Source organism: Planococcus citri, chromosome 2 (assembly GCF_950023065.1).
Source record: "Planococcus citri chromosome 2, ihPlaCitr1.1, whole genome shotgun sequence".
Classification (NCBI taxonomy): domain Eukaryota; kingdom Metazoa; phylum Arthropoda; class Insecta; order Hemiptera; family Pseudococcidae; genus Planococcus; species Planococcus citri.
This window is the reverse complement of record NC_088678.1, coordinates 28,215,505-28,233,600: the sequence shown is the minus strand read 5'-3', so window position 1 is coordinate 28,233,600 and position 18,096 is coordinate 28,215,505. Positions and strand designations below refer to the sequence as shown.

The 18,096-nt window shown below is 34.3% G+C and overlaps 2 protein-coding genes across 5 annotated transcripts in view; one reads left to right on the top strand and one right to left on the bottom strand.

Moving 5' to 3' along the window:
- Bap170 (Brahma associated protein 170kD) overlaps positions 1-12,215 on the bottom strand; it is a 51,210-nt gene extending 38,995 nt beyond the window's left edge. For all 4 annotated transcript variants that reach the window (XM_065349524.1, XM_065349526.1, XM_065349525.1 and 1 more), the window contains exons 1-2: positions 11,471-12,215; positions 11,130-11,223 (exon numbers count right to left, since the gene is read on the bottom strand). In XM_065349524.1, coding sequence (XP_065205596.1) covers positions 11,130-11,223; positions 11,471-11,562 — 186 coding nt within the window. In that variant the 5' untranslated portion in view covers positions 11,563-12,215. The remainder of the gene's footprint in view (positions 1-11,129; positions 11,224-11,470) is intronic.
- Positions 12,216-13,994: 1,779 nt separating this feature from the next.
- LOC135835325 (uncharacterized) lies at positions 13,995-15,775 on the top strand. Its single transcript, XM_065349520.1, has 4 exons — positions 13,995-14,159; positions 14,228-14,407; positions 14,505-14,735; positions 14,846-15,775. The coding sequence occupies exons 2-4, from the start codon at positions 14,231-14,233 to the stop codon at positions 14,990-14,992; spliced, it is 555 nt and encodes a 184-aa protein (XP_065205592.1). The 5' UTR covers positions 13,995-14,159; positions 14,228-14,230; the 3' UTR covers positions 14,993-15,775.
- Positions 15,776-18,096: the final 2,321 nt, after the last annotated feature.

Below are 18,096 nucleotides of genomic sequence, written 5' to 3'. Positions count from 1 at the left end.
TGAGAGAAAGAGACCATTGGATGGTTCAACTCGGGTATTAAAGTTGCATTAGTCGAATTTTTGTCAATTTTTCAGCGTCATTCCTACAACTTTTTTGCAAGTCTGATTCAATTTCAGCGGCATTTAATAATTGTGCAATGATACAAAATACATATTTATTCTCAAAACATAAAAAGAACTTATCTTCATCAAATAATGCAAAAATTCATATGCCTACCTAAGTACTTTAACTGAGTGTTGTGGAGGAAACCTCGAATTTTGAAAGAGTACACCGAAATATAATTTCATAATTCTCTGATAAATGATACTTGGACATGGGGCACATGCATAAAATATTCAAAAATGCAACTCTACATTTTAAAAAAAGAAACAAAACTTTTTTCATTTGTTTTCACAACTTATGCCAAATATTTCCTAAAAAATTGTTTTTGATAGTCAACTTGAGTAGGAAAAATTATCCAGTCAGCCAGTGTAGGTTTCAATTATCAATTAATATTAGTACAAATGCAATATTATAACAAATCCTGCAACAAATTCAATTCAACTTCAACCCATACCAAGTTCACATTTCTTTATCAATATCAATACCTCAGACAGTAGTAGTTCCGTGTTTACAAACGAAACCGTCACTACCCCACCATTACTAGCCTCTCCATCTCTCCATAAACGCAACAAAAGCACGAGAGAACCTGTGAAAAAGTTGCTAAAAATAACACTTTTTCAAAATAAATTCCATCCTTTCCGTGCACGTATCCTGGCTAATTTTAACGTTCCAACAGTTGGTAACAGTGGGTTATTACGGGCTCGCTATGATCAAGACAGATAACACGAGTCTAAAAGGAGAGAGATGTGGGTTCGTTAACACTCCACTTCGTCTTCTCATCCACAACCTTCGTACACTGTATCACACACACACTCACACACCGAGAGGAAAACACTGTATTTGACTGCGCAACTCGGCTCCGCAGTCTAACGAACAATTCAATTCGGAATTGCAACGTTGCCACGTCGACACTGCGCTTAGTACAGTGTTCGGCTATTACAACACAAAATGCAGACGCAGGGGAAAAGAGAAAATGTGAAACTACGTTAAAGCGTTCTAAACACGTAAATGTACAGCGCTGAGCACACACTACTACAGCCACTCACGGACAACGTATTGTTCGTGTGTAAGTGTATACAGCTAACCAGTACTGTGAGCGTCATCTTCTCTTACCCCACCACACTCTACTACACAACACACAGCACTACTTCTCCTCTCATCGTCGCACCGCACTCGATACCCAAAGTTCTTGTGTGCGGTTTTTACGTTGCTCACCCTCTCTACCTTCCCCGTCCACTTTTAGCAGTGGCCGCGTTGCCGACGTTGTCGCCGTCGTCACCACTGCTGCTACACTACACAGTACACACAGCTACTATACAGCCTTTCAACTCGACAGGATGGCGCTGATGCCAAACATCTCGACTATGTGTATATTACCAACTGTTCTTTTTTTCCATCTCGTCGCGCTTCTCCTTTTTCGATTTTAAAACAGTTTTTTTTTCGCATAAAATACATCCGTTGAAGATATTTTTTGCCTTCTTTCTACGAAACAACAAAAATACTCCAAGTCCAAACCTAACTATTAAAAGAAAACCAACAGCAAAACGAAAATTTCCCCCGACTGCGAAGCTTCAATAACCGCTGTAAAATTACAAAAAAAAAGAACGGGCCACCCTTTACATCCACCAATCAAAATTTTAATGACTACGCGCCGCACAAGCAACTCTACGACGGTCAGAATCATTATCAATTACGTTCGATTGCGTGAGGTTAATTAACCACTATCCCCGCACCGCGCTTCTCATTCCCAAATACGATCCACGAACCATCAGACTGCTTTTCCTTCTATCCCTTCTCTCCGCTTCCTCTGGGCTCTGTGATTTCAACTTGGAAAACAGACAAGGGAGAGGTGGTCGATTATAAATGAAATTGAGTCTATAAACCATAGATCCTGCATACAATTCGATAGTAAAGTATTACTAAGTAAGTACATAGAAAGATGGGAATACATTACACACTATGTAGATGAATATTCATTCAAGCAGAATTCACATCAGATAAGAGGCGATGAGGCGGAGTAGAGATAATAAAAACGATATTGAAAAATTTCCCTACCTCTTACTTGCCATTTTCCAAGCTTGGCAACCAGACGCGACGCGACTTTCGCCTACTGTCCCATCTCACACCAAAATATACCATCCTCCGACAACGGCGCTCAGCCAAGCGGCGGTGGCGCTTACTCATCGTATTGTCGTAGCGTCTCCGCTCCCCACCGCTCGATCCGTATCCTCCACATTACATTGAGTCGCGTCGATTGTCCGGTTCCTCGGTTCCTCATTCCAATCGTATTTGACTGATTAACGAAATGTTCCGTTTCGCACGCGTTCGTCCACGTCGTTGACCATCTCCCCCCCCCCCAGACTGCCGTGAGACAATCTCTGATTCATTTCTACCCCAGTTCATTCTTGAGAGTCGACATAATGAAATAAAAATTTAAAATAATTTTTTCCCAACTAGTGACTATTACATCTTGAAAACGGAATGCGTACATTTTTTGCAGATTCTCAGCTTTTTAGGGTTTTTTCTGCTAGCAGCTGAAAACCCTCTTGCAATTGATTTTAATCATAAGTGTTTTTTTCAGTTTGTAGCCAATCAGTGAACAGTATTTTGGATAGACCAATCTGTGATTAGTGTTTATCCTTGCCAGATGAGAGATTTTATAATTTGAATTTTAGATTAATAATATCATGTTTTTTTTACTACATACTTATTTATTTTAATGATAATTATTTTTTCATCAATAATTAATTATTCATCCAAGAGCTAGCTGAAAGCCGAGGAAGTTTGTGGTTTTAAAAGCTAAAAGCTAGCCAAAAGCTTTATTTTTTGTTTTCTTTTAGCTTTTTTGCAAATTTATTACTCCGTGTAAATTTCTTGTATTTGACAGTTTTGGCTGTAATTAAAATTCAAATTTACAAAAAAAAAGCTACACCAACAAAAAGCAAAAACCCTTTTGCAATCAGCAAATACCTGATGGCTTATTTTGTTTTTGTTTTTAGACCAAATAGAAGATACCTTTAGAATTGATGAGTCGAGCAAAAATTGACACCTTGGTGTTTCAGGACTCACGAATTTCAGTCCCACGAACCTCAGAAAAAACAGATTGAGCATTTAATGGGTTCATCGGTTCATAATGCACTGAAAGATTTTCTCAGAACAGGGAAACAATCACTCATCTATTCTGCATCTTTTTTTCAAAGATTTTCAGCAAAACATCACGTTTCGGTGCTTCCGTTAATCTTTCTCCGTCTCCCAATTCAACAGATCGAAGCTTCTGATTATGTCTTGGATTAAAAATTCCACAAAAATGAAAAAAGTACAATTTTTCCACAAAAATTATCAAAATTTGCATAATCTTGAAGCCAAAATCATCATACATTTGAAATATACGGAGAAATTGAGAAGATAAAGACTCTATCACCAGGGTGTCTACCAAAATTTAATTTTCAAAAATAGCGACTTTTCGCGACTTTTTTTTAGTGACTTTTTTTCAGGTAAGTACCTAGCCCCCCCCCCAATTTTTCCAACGAAAAAATGTTTTTCAAACAGTTTCCACCCCCAATTTTTCAACGAAAAAAAAATGGGATTTTTCGATAGTTCCCATGTAACACGAAAAAAATTTATGAAGAAAAAAAATTGAAAACTTCATTTTATTAATTCAATGAAAAAAACGTTAGGTATTAATAAGAATTACTTCGGTAAAAAAATTAAAAGTAATTAACAAAATCAGTAGGTACGTAAATAAAAATACATAAAAAAAAACTCAAAACAACGAAAAATAGTAGAAAAATTTGAAGTATGGACAATTTATAGCGACTTTTTGGTATTTTTGGCGAAAATCGCGACCTTTTAGCGACTTTAGCGACCTAATTTCAAAATAGCGACTTTTCGCGACTTTTAGCGCTATAGCGACCTGGTAGACACCCTGAATTCACTTTTTTTGGGGGGGGAGGGAGGTAGACAGATTGTCATTTTACTACACAATCATGTTATTCTCCTGGTAATACCCATGTCATTAGCATTACCCTGTTTTCCTGAAGGTACTAGAAAATTACCTTTGTCACTTCACATCTTTTCTGTGTCCTCCAGCATTATTTGAAATCTGTCGCAAACTTTTATTACGAGACACATTCCAAAAAACCCTGACTTGTTTTCAAATGAAAAAATTTATTCAAAAAATAAATAAATAAAACGTGTTATCAGAACGTTAATTCAAAGCATCATAAAATTAAACTTTAGCCCCATTCATCACGAATGACAGATTTTCCACTCACCTTTTGCCAATTCAAGAGGTCAAGCAATTTTAATTTCGCTTTATTGCCAGTAACTGATGGAAATCTCAGCATGATACCATTGATACCAGATAAAAAAAACGGGTATACCCTACCCAATTTGTCATCAATAATATCAAATCGCCTCCGAAACGACACACCTAAAAGTTCGTACGAGTTTCGTTCATTTTCTAAACATTTTACTCACACTCTTAGTCAATATGCATTCATCACTGTTTAAACTCCTATTTTTGTTTCAAAAAGGGGTGATAATCAACACCCGCATATCACAGGATCCTATATTATCACATTCAACTCACACAAACAACAATGATGAAGTTCACCGAACAGTAGTCCACACACCTGCCGTAGGAGTTTTAGACTATGTTGATTGTTGTTAGCAAAACGCACTCTTTAGTTGGAAAATTGGCGCGAGTTTTCGTCTTCAAGCAGCATGTGCAATTGTGCACGTGCAAGTGCGATTAGATGACGTCTGGCATTAGGATGAACGACACTCAAATAGTATAGTCTTCGAGATACATTTTTCATGAGCTTTTCTCCATTTTCTCCTCTCGCAGAATGATTTAAAAAATAAGTTCAAAATTAACGGGACATTTCTGATTCGCCACCGTACAGACTTCCAACTGAAAGAAGTTCATGGTGAAAAAATATCTAAATCGAATTCCAAATCATTAAAAAAAAAGTTGAATCAAATATCCAACAGCAACAGTCGAATAAACCATCGCGTTGATTTTCTACTGCTTCAATTCGAATTGAATGATAGAACCTTATCCACCTCAGCCCAACCATGCATTGCCATATGTCCCCATAACTCACTCGAAAGTTTTATTTCCCGACGATCGGGCTTGGTTAACACCCGCCTCTTGAAAAAAAAAAAGAGCACACATTATCACCTTGAAATAAATCAATATACTCGGTGGCATTAACCGATAACAAGGCAAACTGTAATGCAGGGAGATCACACACTCTATAACATTGTTTCCCCATTTAACGTGTACCAACCTATACAAACAAGCTCTACCAAACCATCGACCTCGTAAGTCGTAATGCTGAAAACTTCACAAAACCATTATTCGATTCGACGTTCGAAAATCTTCAAAATCCAGCCAGCATCCACCACGACATCTCACGAAGAAAATTGGCGGCAAGGCAACGGCCGCAGCCGGCAGCGTCGACCCCGCGTACTCTTATCACAACGTATAGCCGGCTCATTCGCGTCCCCCTACCTCATCGACACTACTAGACTGTCTTCTTTCATGCAGTTCGCGTCCACTTGGCCACATACTAGCTCTGTTTGTTTGGAGCACACTTTCTGTTCGGTGTACACTTTGTACACCAAAATCGTTTGTTTGGGAAAAGTGTGTGTTCGGTGTACAGATTTTTTGTATTCGTTTGGACCGGGTGTAGAGCGGGTGTACGGTCGGTGTATACACTCGCTACACCGAATAAAAGGAGGTGTAGCGGGTGTATACACCGAGAATGTATTTTGTTGCAAGATAACAGTTTGTAAAAAGCCAACTTTAATGTGATGAGATGTTATGGGGATGATGTGTTATTTATTGTTTTTATCATTGGAAATTAACAGTTGACGATTTTTTTTGATTTTTGGTGTGTGATGAGTGTACTGAATTCATTTCTTTGAAACGCGTGTTCAGTGTATACACTGGTTACACCCTGAATTCGGAGTACACACCGAACATACACTAGGTGTAGAAAGTGTGTTCCAAACGAACAGAGCTACTCTATACTATACTATGTAACTGGCGCTACTGATAAGCGCCTCCTAGCACACCTCACCCCTCAATCAGCCCCGACCCACTTCGTCAGCTGTGTATAATCAACCAAAACACTGTACTCGACGTACACTACTCTGAACTCGCACATCTATGAATGAGTAATCGGGTCTAGTTCAGAGTGATAACGTTATTGGCGGGCTGTATTTTTTTTCTTCTATAAAATCATCAGCTAACAGCAGTCACGAGAAACCGGAGTGATTTTTCCCAATTCCTTGCACCAGTTTTTGTTCGAAATTTCGCATTGGCAGTGAGATAATAATTCCAGAAATTGACAAATCAACTTGAATATTGATCAGAATTGATTGTTAGTGCAGATCAGTGCGATCAAAAGCAGCTAAGCTTACAAAACTTTGAAGCAGGTACTCATAAAATTAAGTGAGCTCAGAATAGTTTCACGTCATAAAAAATTGATGAGTTTTCTACCTCGAGTCAATTGAACTATTAAAACCAAAATTATCGAAGTTTGAAGATTTTCTCTTCGGTGAACTCTGACTGTTGTTATGTATGCTTCTGTTAAAGTTACGCTGTGCATATTTCTCCCCCAGTCTAAAGAGATACATATTTTAATTTATGTGTAGACTCGATTCAATCAGAAAGCCATATTTATTGATAGGTAAACAAAATCCCAGAATGTACATGAAACGGTCCAATAAAAAATTGAGAATTCAGTCCTCAAACAAGGACATTGAGAAATTTATTTTCAAAATGAAAAATGAGCCACTACTTGCCCCTTTACCAGCCTACCCCCCCCCCCAAATTATGTTTACAAAATATTATTAAAATAAATATTTCAAAAATTTACAATTTTCATTAGGCACATTATTCAATTCACTTTGAATACTGGTATTTTTTTCTCAATTTTTGCTGTTTTAGTGTTTTAGCGTTCAAAAAATTGCTCAATTTTGATAGAAATGACAATTTAAAAATTCGAAGAAAAAAGATCATTCCTTCCAAAACTGGTTCAGTAGGAGCTACAGCGAAAAAACACTGCTTTTTTCCCCGAAATATGCACTCTCTTTGAGGGCTCATACCTCTCCTCTGAGTAGATCTTTAAGACTGAAATTTTTTCTGGGCGACTTTCAACTCAAAATGAAGGTCTACAACTGACTTTGGTCAAAACTCTGCAACATTTTTTCTCGCGATCTATCCTAATGGATAAATCTAAGAAAATAACAGATACCCTGTCAATTTATAGAAAAATTTCAAGAAACAAAATGATCATAATTAGCGGCCTTCGTACCAATTCAAAATTCATTTGAAAAAGAATTAGCAAACGGTTTTTATTTCATAATTATGGTAATTTTACATATCAGCGAATTTTGTGTCGGGATATGGCTACGTTGTTTGATAATACCTTTCTTATCAGTGATAACGATTAATTTTCTAACGAAATATTTCCAAGAATAATAGAATACAATCGATAAGACCCTCGCTTTTTCGAACAAAATGAGGCATTTTAAATTACTTTGTGATTATTGGATTTTTTGAAGGAAAAAAAATTCCTCCTCAATGATACGAAGGGATCTGAAAGAATAAATATCACGTTCACCTTTTTACAATAAAATGGAAAAATGAAGAATTATCGGTTTGTTCGACTTTTTAAAAATAAGGTTTACGAAACACGAATCGGAATAGCTGTCAGCTTTCTTCCTTCCAACTTTGATAATATCATGTATCTTACTAATGAGTTTACCCCACGGTTATAATTATCAATTTTTAATATGTATTTCAATACCAAAAAAATCTCTGCTGATATTTTTCATTGATAAGACTTCAATCAATGATATACACCAGTAACGAAACCAGAGAGGGGAATGGAAGGGGAAGTCTCCTTGCGGATGGAAATTTCTTATAAAATTTCGATTTTATTGCCTTCTAAACCAATTTATTCGGAAAGTTCTCACTTTCGCCTCGCTCGAGCATGATTTTAGTTTCCATTTTCATAAAATAGGTACATAATTGCATAATGAAGGATTCTTGGAAAATTATCTCAAATCTCAAAATGTTGACCTTTTTCACACGTAAAAATCCAGTTTTACTCTCTCCTCGAGAAAATTCTGACTACTTCACTGGTAGGTGTACATCACTTCCCCCATTTTTTTCCGAGTTCATAAAGTTTGATAAATTATTTAAAATATTTTTTAAACATATCCTGTTCGTGGCTTTTCATCACTTTCATGCAGAGCAATTAATTGTGGCGCTGAACCGAAATAAACATCTTTGCTTGCTCAATTTTTACCTATAAAATTCGTAAGCAACGTTGATAATCTCAGATTTCTTCGAGGAAATGATCTCTGAATGTCATCGAACTGTCATTCCATAGGATATTTATCAAATTTTGACCATTGGATAGGGTGTCTAACAAAATTTCAGAATGAAAAAGTAGGACTTTTAGCATGTCATTTTTTGAGCACTTATGGAATTTTTAAAGGTGGGGGGGGGGAGATTTACATTCAAGTTTTTAGCCAAAGTTTTGTAAAAAATGTTTGCTTTTCTGATGATTTCAAATCAAACACTTCATGATTTTATTTGAACAAGTGAGCCACTACAATATAACGTTCTACTCCAATTTTTCGTTTTATTTCCTCCTAATCCATTTTAAAAATTGATGAATATCACATCATGTTCGCTTAAAATCAAATACTCGAATTCTTCTATTTCGATTGTAAAATATATTTCATAATATTATTTGCTTCAAAATTTTGAAATTCGAATCCCCACCGGAAAATCCGTTTTTTTTAAATGTGAGAACGAGCAGTTCATTTTTTCATTTTTAAAATTTTAGAATTTGAATGATGTTTTTTTGAAGGAAGTTAATTTTGAAAATGAAAAAAGACAGGCCTGATCGAGGGCGAAAGCTCTTGAAAAATTGTACATATCTTGAGAGGTATAAAAACGATGTTTTTTTGTGAAAAGTTCATTTTTTGGCTTTAAAATTCGATTTTTTTTTTAAATTTCCATCTTTATTTTGAAAAGGAAAAGAAAACAAGCCCAAGCGAAGCGTGGGCAAAAGCTTTCGAAAATTGATGTTTCGAAAAGTAAAAATTAGTGTTTTTAAAATTATGAAATTGTTTAATAAAGAAAATTCGCATAAAATCCTCTGAAAATGAGTAAAAAAAAGATGATAAATTCAAAAAAGTGACTTTTTTTGGAAGAAGTGACCAATAGTGACATTTTGTGAGAAAAGTGACTATGTCACTATAAAAGTGACCCCCTACGATGCCTGTTTTTTTGTTGAATAATTTATAATGGAAAAAGAAGAGCAAATGGCCCCGAGCAAGGAGAGGGTAAAAGCTCTCGAAAATTAGTATTCCAGGAGGTATAAAATCAATAGAATAATTTCGAATGATTATTTTTTTTTGGAAAAATCCAAAATTAAAAAAGAAAAGTAAACGGACCCGAGCGAAGCGAGGGCAAATGCTCTCAAAAATGTGTAATTCAAAATCTAAAAAAGTCGACAAATGAGGATTTTTTCTACAAAATTTGTTCAAAATTCCGGAAAAAGGGAGATAATTGAAAATTTGAAAAAGTCTTATTGAAAAAAAAGTAGGGCTTTTGGATAAAATTGTTGAAAAGTAGGACTTTAGTAGGACTAATAAGACCAGTAGGACCTGTTAGACACCCTGTTGGAGGTTATTCGAGGGGATGGGAGGAAGAGGAAGGGAAGTGCATGTCAAATTTTTCTCCTAAAAAAATTATTGAATTCATTTTTGACCCTTCTTCGTTTCTCAGTTCTTTGGTTTTGAGTTTCATTTTCAATAGTACCAATTACAAAATATATTTCCCAAGATTTCATTTTTTGTTTTAAAATTTCATCGATTTTAATAAGACGTCCTATATTACGAAAAACTATGCTGATCAAACAATTTTTCGAGTAACGTGTCAAAAAATTAATCATGAGAGAGAGCAATGAAAAAATTCAATAAGATTAAAACCGATTAGGTGGATAGATTTTTTCATGTTGGTGACTTCAGACAAATGTTGAGGAGCACTCTCAGTAAGAAACCAACTCAAATTTTTAATATTTTCAATCTTGAGTAAGAATGATTCATCAAGCTCATTATAATCAAAAAACTGACTAAAATTGTTGATCAAATTTTTCAGCCCTTTAAAAAATTATCCCAAATTTGTAATAATAGCAAATGAATTCGATTCCAGAATTTGATCGTTAAAGATTGATTGATTGATTGCTCAGGAAAATGACCACTAAAATTGAAAAAAAATTGTCAAAAAATTACCCCAAATAGAAATCATGAAGTTAAAAGCAGAATCCTCACGTCGATCTTCGTCTTCTCATTCGCCATTCAAGGAGTGAATAACCTCAGCTCAAAATTACACCCCATCAATGCCAGCCCGTCTCAGACGAGCGGTTAAAATGAATCAAAAACCCCTCGTCCGAAAATGACCAAAATTGGGCAACGATTTCGCATCGAAGATGTGATGAGACGTCGCGACGACAATATCAGCGATGAAAATCGATACTTGAGAATCAGTGATAAGAATAAAACCAAACGGGCTCGGTTATTCTCGGCAACAAATTCATCGCGGGAACGGCGGCGTCTACCTTAAATTCTACTAATTCTTATCAATAAGTAAAAATTTGGTAGAGGGGGGCGTCGTCATCACGTGCTCGCGAAGGTCGTCGTTTCGGTCGTCAGCAGGAGGCTATCCCTTCGCACGACGAGTCGCGTATCAACAATACGAATCCATGTGGATTGCGAATATAACGCTAACTCGTATACGAGAATAAGAATACACACAGTATTCTGACAATCTGCAAAATATCGAGTCCAAATTTGCATATTCGAGGAACGAATTGACGTCCTAAGGGGATGGATATCCAGCAGCGTAGACTCGTGATTCGTTCGCAATAAAGGTCGTTTATGATTTACATATAATACCCTAATGCAATCGTAGAATAAAATTCGGTTCAATTACCTTCACCCATCCTCCTCTGGCGGTAACTAAATGATACAGCAGATAAAGATCGAATTCTTTCCCATTTATAAACGGCAGTTTTCGAGCAGGTGTCCTGAAACAAAAAAATAACATTTTATGGAAAAAATGAGCAAATCGAAAACACTATCGTTTAATGTTGAACTCGAGTACACAACGTAAAATGAAATTCTAACGTCGAATTAATGAACGTAAACGTTGAAGTTGGGGGTAGCGATATCGAGACACAGACAGGGTTCGACTTGTTTACTAACACAGCGGTCTTGGCTCAGCAACCGGTACTCGGATCAATTGATTAATATTTCATTGATAAGTAAACTTACCCGCGTGATTCGTGGAAATGTCTCAAATCTCGAATGAAAGCATCTCGTTCCCGTTGATAAACAGCAGGGTCTTTATTAAGTATATCAGCCATAGTGTAACTTGGATGCTTATTTATCGAGTGAGTACACGAGCTCTACACCCCCGTGTGTACTCATCTGATCGCAGAAAATATCAAATTCACTATCACCACAACAAAACACCACCGCGAGATGAGTTGATTAACACATTTGGTAAAATCAAAACCAAAACCAACAGAACAAAATACGAACTCAATAACACATATCACCAGTTCATATACCCATTTCCGTTACTAATCCAGCACAGCGGGCGCGAATAACCGCACATCGCGCCAAAAATTAAACCATTTTGGAGCAATTTACGCACAACTCGGACACCAATTTTAGCAGCAAAAATTTCATAAATTTCACAAATTGTTGTACATAAAGAAAACCAACAAACAAGGCACTAAAACGAGCTCTTTACGAAATACGAAACATACAAAATGGCGGCACACATATAACACGTTTCCGTTATTAAAACAAATAAATGAAATTATCGTTTTAATCGCGTTCACAATTATGTAAAAAATTAATAAAAACCCGATTCGAAGATGTACAAACACTTGACAAATTTCTCAAAACACAAAATAGCTAATCGGGATGGCAGTCGTACGTTGTAACCTATTCCAATTCTCTCGGCTACGGCGTTACACACACACACATACACAGACACACACGCACACGGGTTATTTAGTTACCTCCAGCGCTGCAAAGTAACGTAAATACAGCGTTGCCGATTCGACACTGTTAGCGCTACCGTAGCGCTGTTAACGGATGTTTCAGCGACTAGCAACTCAATTCGTTGAATTCGTTTTTTCCCGAAATTAAAATTTTAAAAAAATAATTAAAATAAAAAATATTAATATTTTCTTTTCTGTCGAGTTTTAATAATTCTTGAATTAAAATCGAAGTTGAATTCAGATCGGAATAATGTGGAAGTTTTCCGCAACTCATTGAAGAATTTACGCGGGCTTTTTTTCATTATTTTGACTGAGTCAGTGATGATTTTCGAAGGTAGTTTCCGGTTCTAAATTAATTTCACGTCGCCTATCTACTTACGTTATTTTTTTCTTTCTTCGAGTGTAATTAAAATTAGCATTATTAGGTAATTAGCCAGGTAGTAGGTACTGACTACTAAGTGAATAGTGATTAAATTAAATTAAACTGGTCAAATTATGAAGTGAACACTCCTGATGTTTTTTGATGAATATTCACGTTGTCTAAAACAGTTAGGTAACGTGTTTTCAAGTTTGGAGTCAAAATGAATTTGGATTCAACATTTTCGATTCCGTTTTGTCTTTTGTGTTTTTTGAAACATTGATTTTTTTGAAAATAAGTTCAATTATGGACATTATGGTATTTAAAAAAATATATTAAGTTACTTATCAGTGTTATTCAATCGAATTTCTTTTTAAATGGATAAATAATTTTTTAAAAAATAAATCATCCATTTTAAAAATATGATAACTAAAACCATTCAAGAATAAAATATTCGCAAGTGCCTATCAAAAAATTATCATTTCACTGAACGTTGATCTTTTCATTATTCGCCTTATCTTATTATTCTTATTCCTTTTTTCGACTCGTTTGTTCAGACGTTATAACGTCTGAACAAACGTCGTAGAATTTATGAGGTACTTCAATACTCAATTTTCACAGATTACCTTTTTATTCATAAGACCATCATGGTATTGAATTAGAAAATAATAATGTAGAAATACCTGGCCTAAAGAAATTTGAACACGAGTCAATTAATACATTTCATATCAAGAAGTGACGAAGGTGAGAGCTTCAACCTCTGTGCCTGGATTTAAAAATACTTATCCATGAGTCTAAAAATAATTTTCTGAGATCATAATTTATGATCATAAGATCATAAATCTAAATACATCGATTATGCTTACATCATACTTACATGATTAACTTAATCAACATATTTGTGTTTATTATACAACTTTAATTTAAATTAAAATTTCTCAATGTGCCTAGATATCATAGGTATTTAAATCATATGGTCGAAAGCGAAAATTCCTGTGCAATTATACATTCATTTCTAATTTCTTTCGTACTTTTTCTGCCTAAAATACTTCGTGAAACTAGCTATCGAAATCGGGTCAAAATTTACGTTTACAAAATAAAATTATACTAAATGGGAAATCACGGAAAACGCACGTGAATTTCTTTTATACCCTGCACAGCTAATTTTAGAAAATACCTAACATCTTCGATCTCGTCCAAAATTATTTATTTTGTTTCGTAACAAAGAAATTGATTCACTTCGTAATTTCATATCAAAATACCCACCTATATTCAATTCAATAAATCGCAAGCTCAGCATTGATCAGTCGCTATCATCCAATCATAAATCAGCCTGCAAATTGTCGGTAATTTATCAAAGTGATTTTTTATTGGAGGGAATTTCAAGCCTTATGATTGGATACCCTGTGAAGCTTGTAATATTCTAAAGCACGTTAGCTTTGCGCTTGATTAATTTTCGGTATTCGTTTAGCCATTCTACTTTGAAATTTTACTGTACGAACTGGTGATTGATGAAGGTTGAAATGTGGAAAGACTGCTCATTTTGCTAAATGTTTTAGTGATATTCTGTCTGTGACATAACAACTGCGTCGTAAGTAATATTTACCTTTTGTCATTCCGTTCCTTCCTACATAGTTTTCTCATCGCAGTACATATTAGAAAATGAACGTGAATAGCGAAGATGTCCATAGAAATATCGAAATTAAGGCTAAAATTCGCGATTATGATAAAATTATGGCCGGTGTCCAAGCTATGTGCTCGTCTCATGGAGAAGTAATGAAACAAGAAGATGTATTTTTCAACGTACCTAATGGCAGATTGAAATTGAGGAAACGTTCGGTTTGTATTGATTTTCGATCATTTTTTTTGTCTTTCTATTTATATATAGATCTGTAGAATTACGTATTTACCTATATTATGTGTTTTTTTTTTCTAGGATTACTCTGTATACGAATTGATTTATTATGAAAGACCGGACACTGAAGGTCCCAAATTATCGTTATATTCCAAGTGTAATATTCCTCACGGTGAAGATTTATTGAATGTTTTGGCGATGTCTTTGGGAGTAAAGGGTATTGTGAAGAAGACCAGACATTTATTCCTTATTGAACATACTAGAATTCATGTTGATGATGTCGAAGGTCTGGGAAAGTACTTTGAAATAGAGGTAGGTAATTGAATAAAGAAATGCTTATCTTATAATAATGAATTATTTTCTCATAGATTATGAGTACCTAGGTATGGTATGTTTAACATTGCTTTTTTTTTCATTTAAAGGTTTGCTTGACTAAAGATCAGACCCCAGAAGATGGAGAGAAAATCGCTGAGATTATAATGGAGAAATTAGGAATCCATCATTCGGATTTGGTGACCGGTGCATATTTGGATCACTTGCCTAAATCATCTCAACCTACTGAAGTTTAAATTATCGTCGTTGTTCATTATGTAGACACGATGCATAGATCTGCGTGTAAGACATCACCGCTTATACATATAATTATCTTTAAATATTTAGCGATTTTTACGAATCCCTTATCATTACGCCTACGTGATATACCTACTTAATATTTTTCTACTCCAATTCGTCATTATTATTGCTTTAAAATAATCATTTCGAAGTATCGATTTAAAGTCAATTATCTGGCAGAATTTTGTCAATTTTAATGGAAGAATTCGAATTTCAAGAAAAAAAAACCTCAATGCGAAACAGTTCCTGAAAATATTACCATTACCTAGCTACATTTTTACATTTTTAAATTTCGCTTTCATGCACACTTGTCATTTTTATTGCACCATTTTATCATTCATTCGTTGTTATTACGTTGTTACCCAGAATTCCCATTTATATCTTTCATTTAAAAATTACCTACGTACCTGTTACGATATTACGTATACTGCTTTTCTCGATTGTCTTCCTATTGTGAAGTATTCCTCAAGATCTATTACGATAGAACTTGAGAGTTTCTGTGATCTTCCTTGAATGTTTTTTTCGTCACTAAGCGTTGTTTTGCCATAATTTTCTACTCATTATTTACCTACTCTTTACCTATTTTTCGAAGATTGAGCACAAATTTTTATGTACTTATTTCTTTTGTGAGGCATTTATGATTGTTTTTATGTTTATTGAGAAATCTTGAGCTTAATTCTTGTGTTATATTTTTTAAAAATAAGTTTAAAATATATACGAATATTGTTTGAAACGTCAAATTTTCTGTTGGTTATTTGACTGGGTTTCTTGTTGCATTAAATTGTATTTTTATCAAGATAGAAACATACGAATACTTGTAAGGTATTTTAGTTTAGTTAAAAATAACAACACGATGGTGATTATCATTATCTGAATGAGTAATTGAATTAGATTTCTTTATCAGTGAAGTGAGGATGCTGTAATGAGATTTGTTTCAAGTGATTAATGAATTGGAAATAACGAATAGGTTCATAGATAACTAGAATCTAAATTAGAAATGAGCGTTATCCATCTTGTAGTGTAGCTGAAAGGTTGGGTCCTTGTCTACTCTATTCAGGGTAATGAAAAGTGAATATGAATATGACAAAGTACCTACTTAATTTCTGTGATACTTTTTATCTATTCTAATGAAAGTCTTTTTCGATGTAATGCACTGTATCATGTATCACGAATCAATAAATTGAAAACTTTCGTAAAATCCCGCCATAAATTTGATAATGTGATAATTATCAGCCAATCACAGTTGTTTCTGATAAGAATATTCAAAAATCTCGAATTTCATTGGCCAGACGTGATATTGCGTCAAACGGTTTTTCTTTTTCAAATTGATATTTTTCACCAAGACAGTTTTTTTATTTTTTTAAAAATTGATTTTCATTTTAATTAAAGTGATTAATAAGTATCTAGTACAATATTTATTGTTTGTGAAAACTTGATCGTTAATTTGTCTTGTCTTGAAGATATTAATAGATTAGTTGAATTGGAATTGAATCAATGAATGCAACAATCAGTCACAAATGAGCAAAATTTTGTATTCCTTTTATTCATTCATTATTTTTGAGTTCAACGTTCATAGTTTCGTGGTATTTTGACGTAAAGGTTCACGAATGTCGTATTCAAATTCAAATTTAAATTTGGTTATAAAATTAAAAATCAAACGAATGTAGATATTCATTAGAAAAATATGAATGGCATCATGTACGAGTATTTCAAATCCTGTTATTCTCTTGATTTGATGTCATCAGTGAGAAATAGAGATGCCTCTGACTGAATTGAGACAAGTCACTACTCAGCAGCACTCCTCGTACAGTAAGTATTACAATTTTTATCCTCAAGATCATCTATTAGAACGTAGAACAAGGTAGACTTCAATCTACGATGGATCATAGATATAATTACCTACAAATTGTACAAAATTCGTGACTTAATTTCAGTATAAGCCATGAAATATTGCTTAACTGAGTTTCGTAAGCCACCTTCTGAATTCATTACTTGACTATAGAATTTCGTTCTTAGTCCAACACCAAACCTTACATGCTTACACCTTCTTTGTGGATTAAAATCGAAACCAATGTATTTACTTTTAACCCCTTAATGATAGTTTTTAGAGGACACATTTACATAAACATATAGCCATATTTTAAGCCCAAACACGCTAACGTTAGACCTTATCGTGTTTCTCAACTTTTGACGCGATTCCAACGTAAACAAACGCAAGGAATACGAAAGCCTATAGACATTTTTGATTATTGATTTCTTATATTGGGTAAAAAGTATTACATGGCAAAGCCACAAATTGGCAAACCATCTAAAACACCGTAGCCTAATGAGGGGGAAATTTTCCACCTACAATAAAATAATATGCTAAATTATTCCGGGTCTAATAGGAAAAGGAAATCGTTCGTGGAAAAATGCGTAGGTACAACTTTGTACGAAATTAGTGCAGGCAAAAAAAAAAATTAATAAAACCAAGCATCGCCGTTAGCGTAAAATTCAATATTAATTTGAAAATTTCCCATTCGCTTTTATTAAAAGAATATAAAAACGGCGAATTACGAATCTTACTTTAGCTAAATTCAATTTGAATATTGGAAAAAAAGGCGTGGCTTTTTTAATTTCGAAACCTTTGATTAACGTATAGTAAAACTTGGCTTCGGAATTTTTAATATCAGCATCAGTTTGAGGCTGCATCGTCTTTATTTATTGATTATGTCAGATGTGGTTATTGGGTCGTTGCGTGGGCATTTTGTTACGTGCGGATGTTTTGAAAAATGAGCTAATAATGGAATTAAAGGGAGGAGTTTTTTTACTGAAAAAAAAAAAAAAAAAAAAAAAAAAAAGGTGAAATGGCCAAATCGTTTAAATTACGCTGATACGATGGTAAAATAATAATAATAAAAAAAAGGACCCATTAATATATCTTTTATGGTATTCTGCGGTTGTAATTGAAAATGAAAAATTAGCCTGAAAATTTTAACGCCGATACCTGACCTTACCTACATTTAGTCTGCTGATTACGATTACCACTTGATAATTATTATCTATGTTGAGATTATAACTG

Bases quoted from the DNA above. Each gene is read 5' to 3' on its own strand.
- LOC135835325 (XM_065349520.1), top strand. From the start codon at position 14,231: ATGAACGTGAATAGCGAAGATGTCCATAGAAATATCGAAATTAAGGCT. The intron at 14,408-14,504 runs GTTTGTATTGAT...TTTTTTTTCTAG, and splicing joins TGAAATTGAGGAAACGTTCG to GATTACTCTGTATACGAATT. The intron at 14,736-14,845 runs GTAGGTAATTGA...TTTCATTTAAAG, and splicing joins GAAAGTACTTTGAAATAGAG to GTTTGCTTGACTAAAGATCA.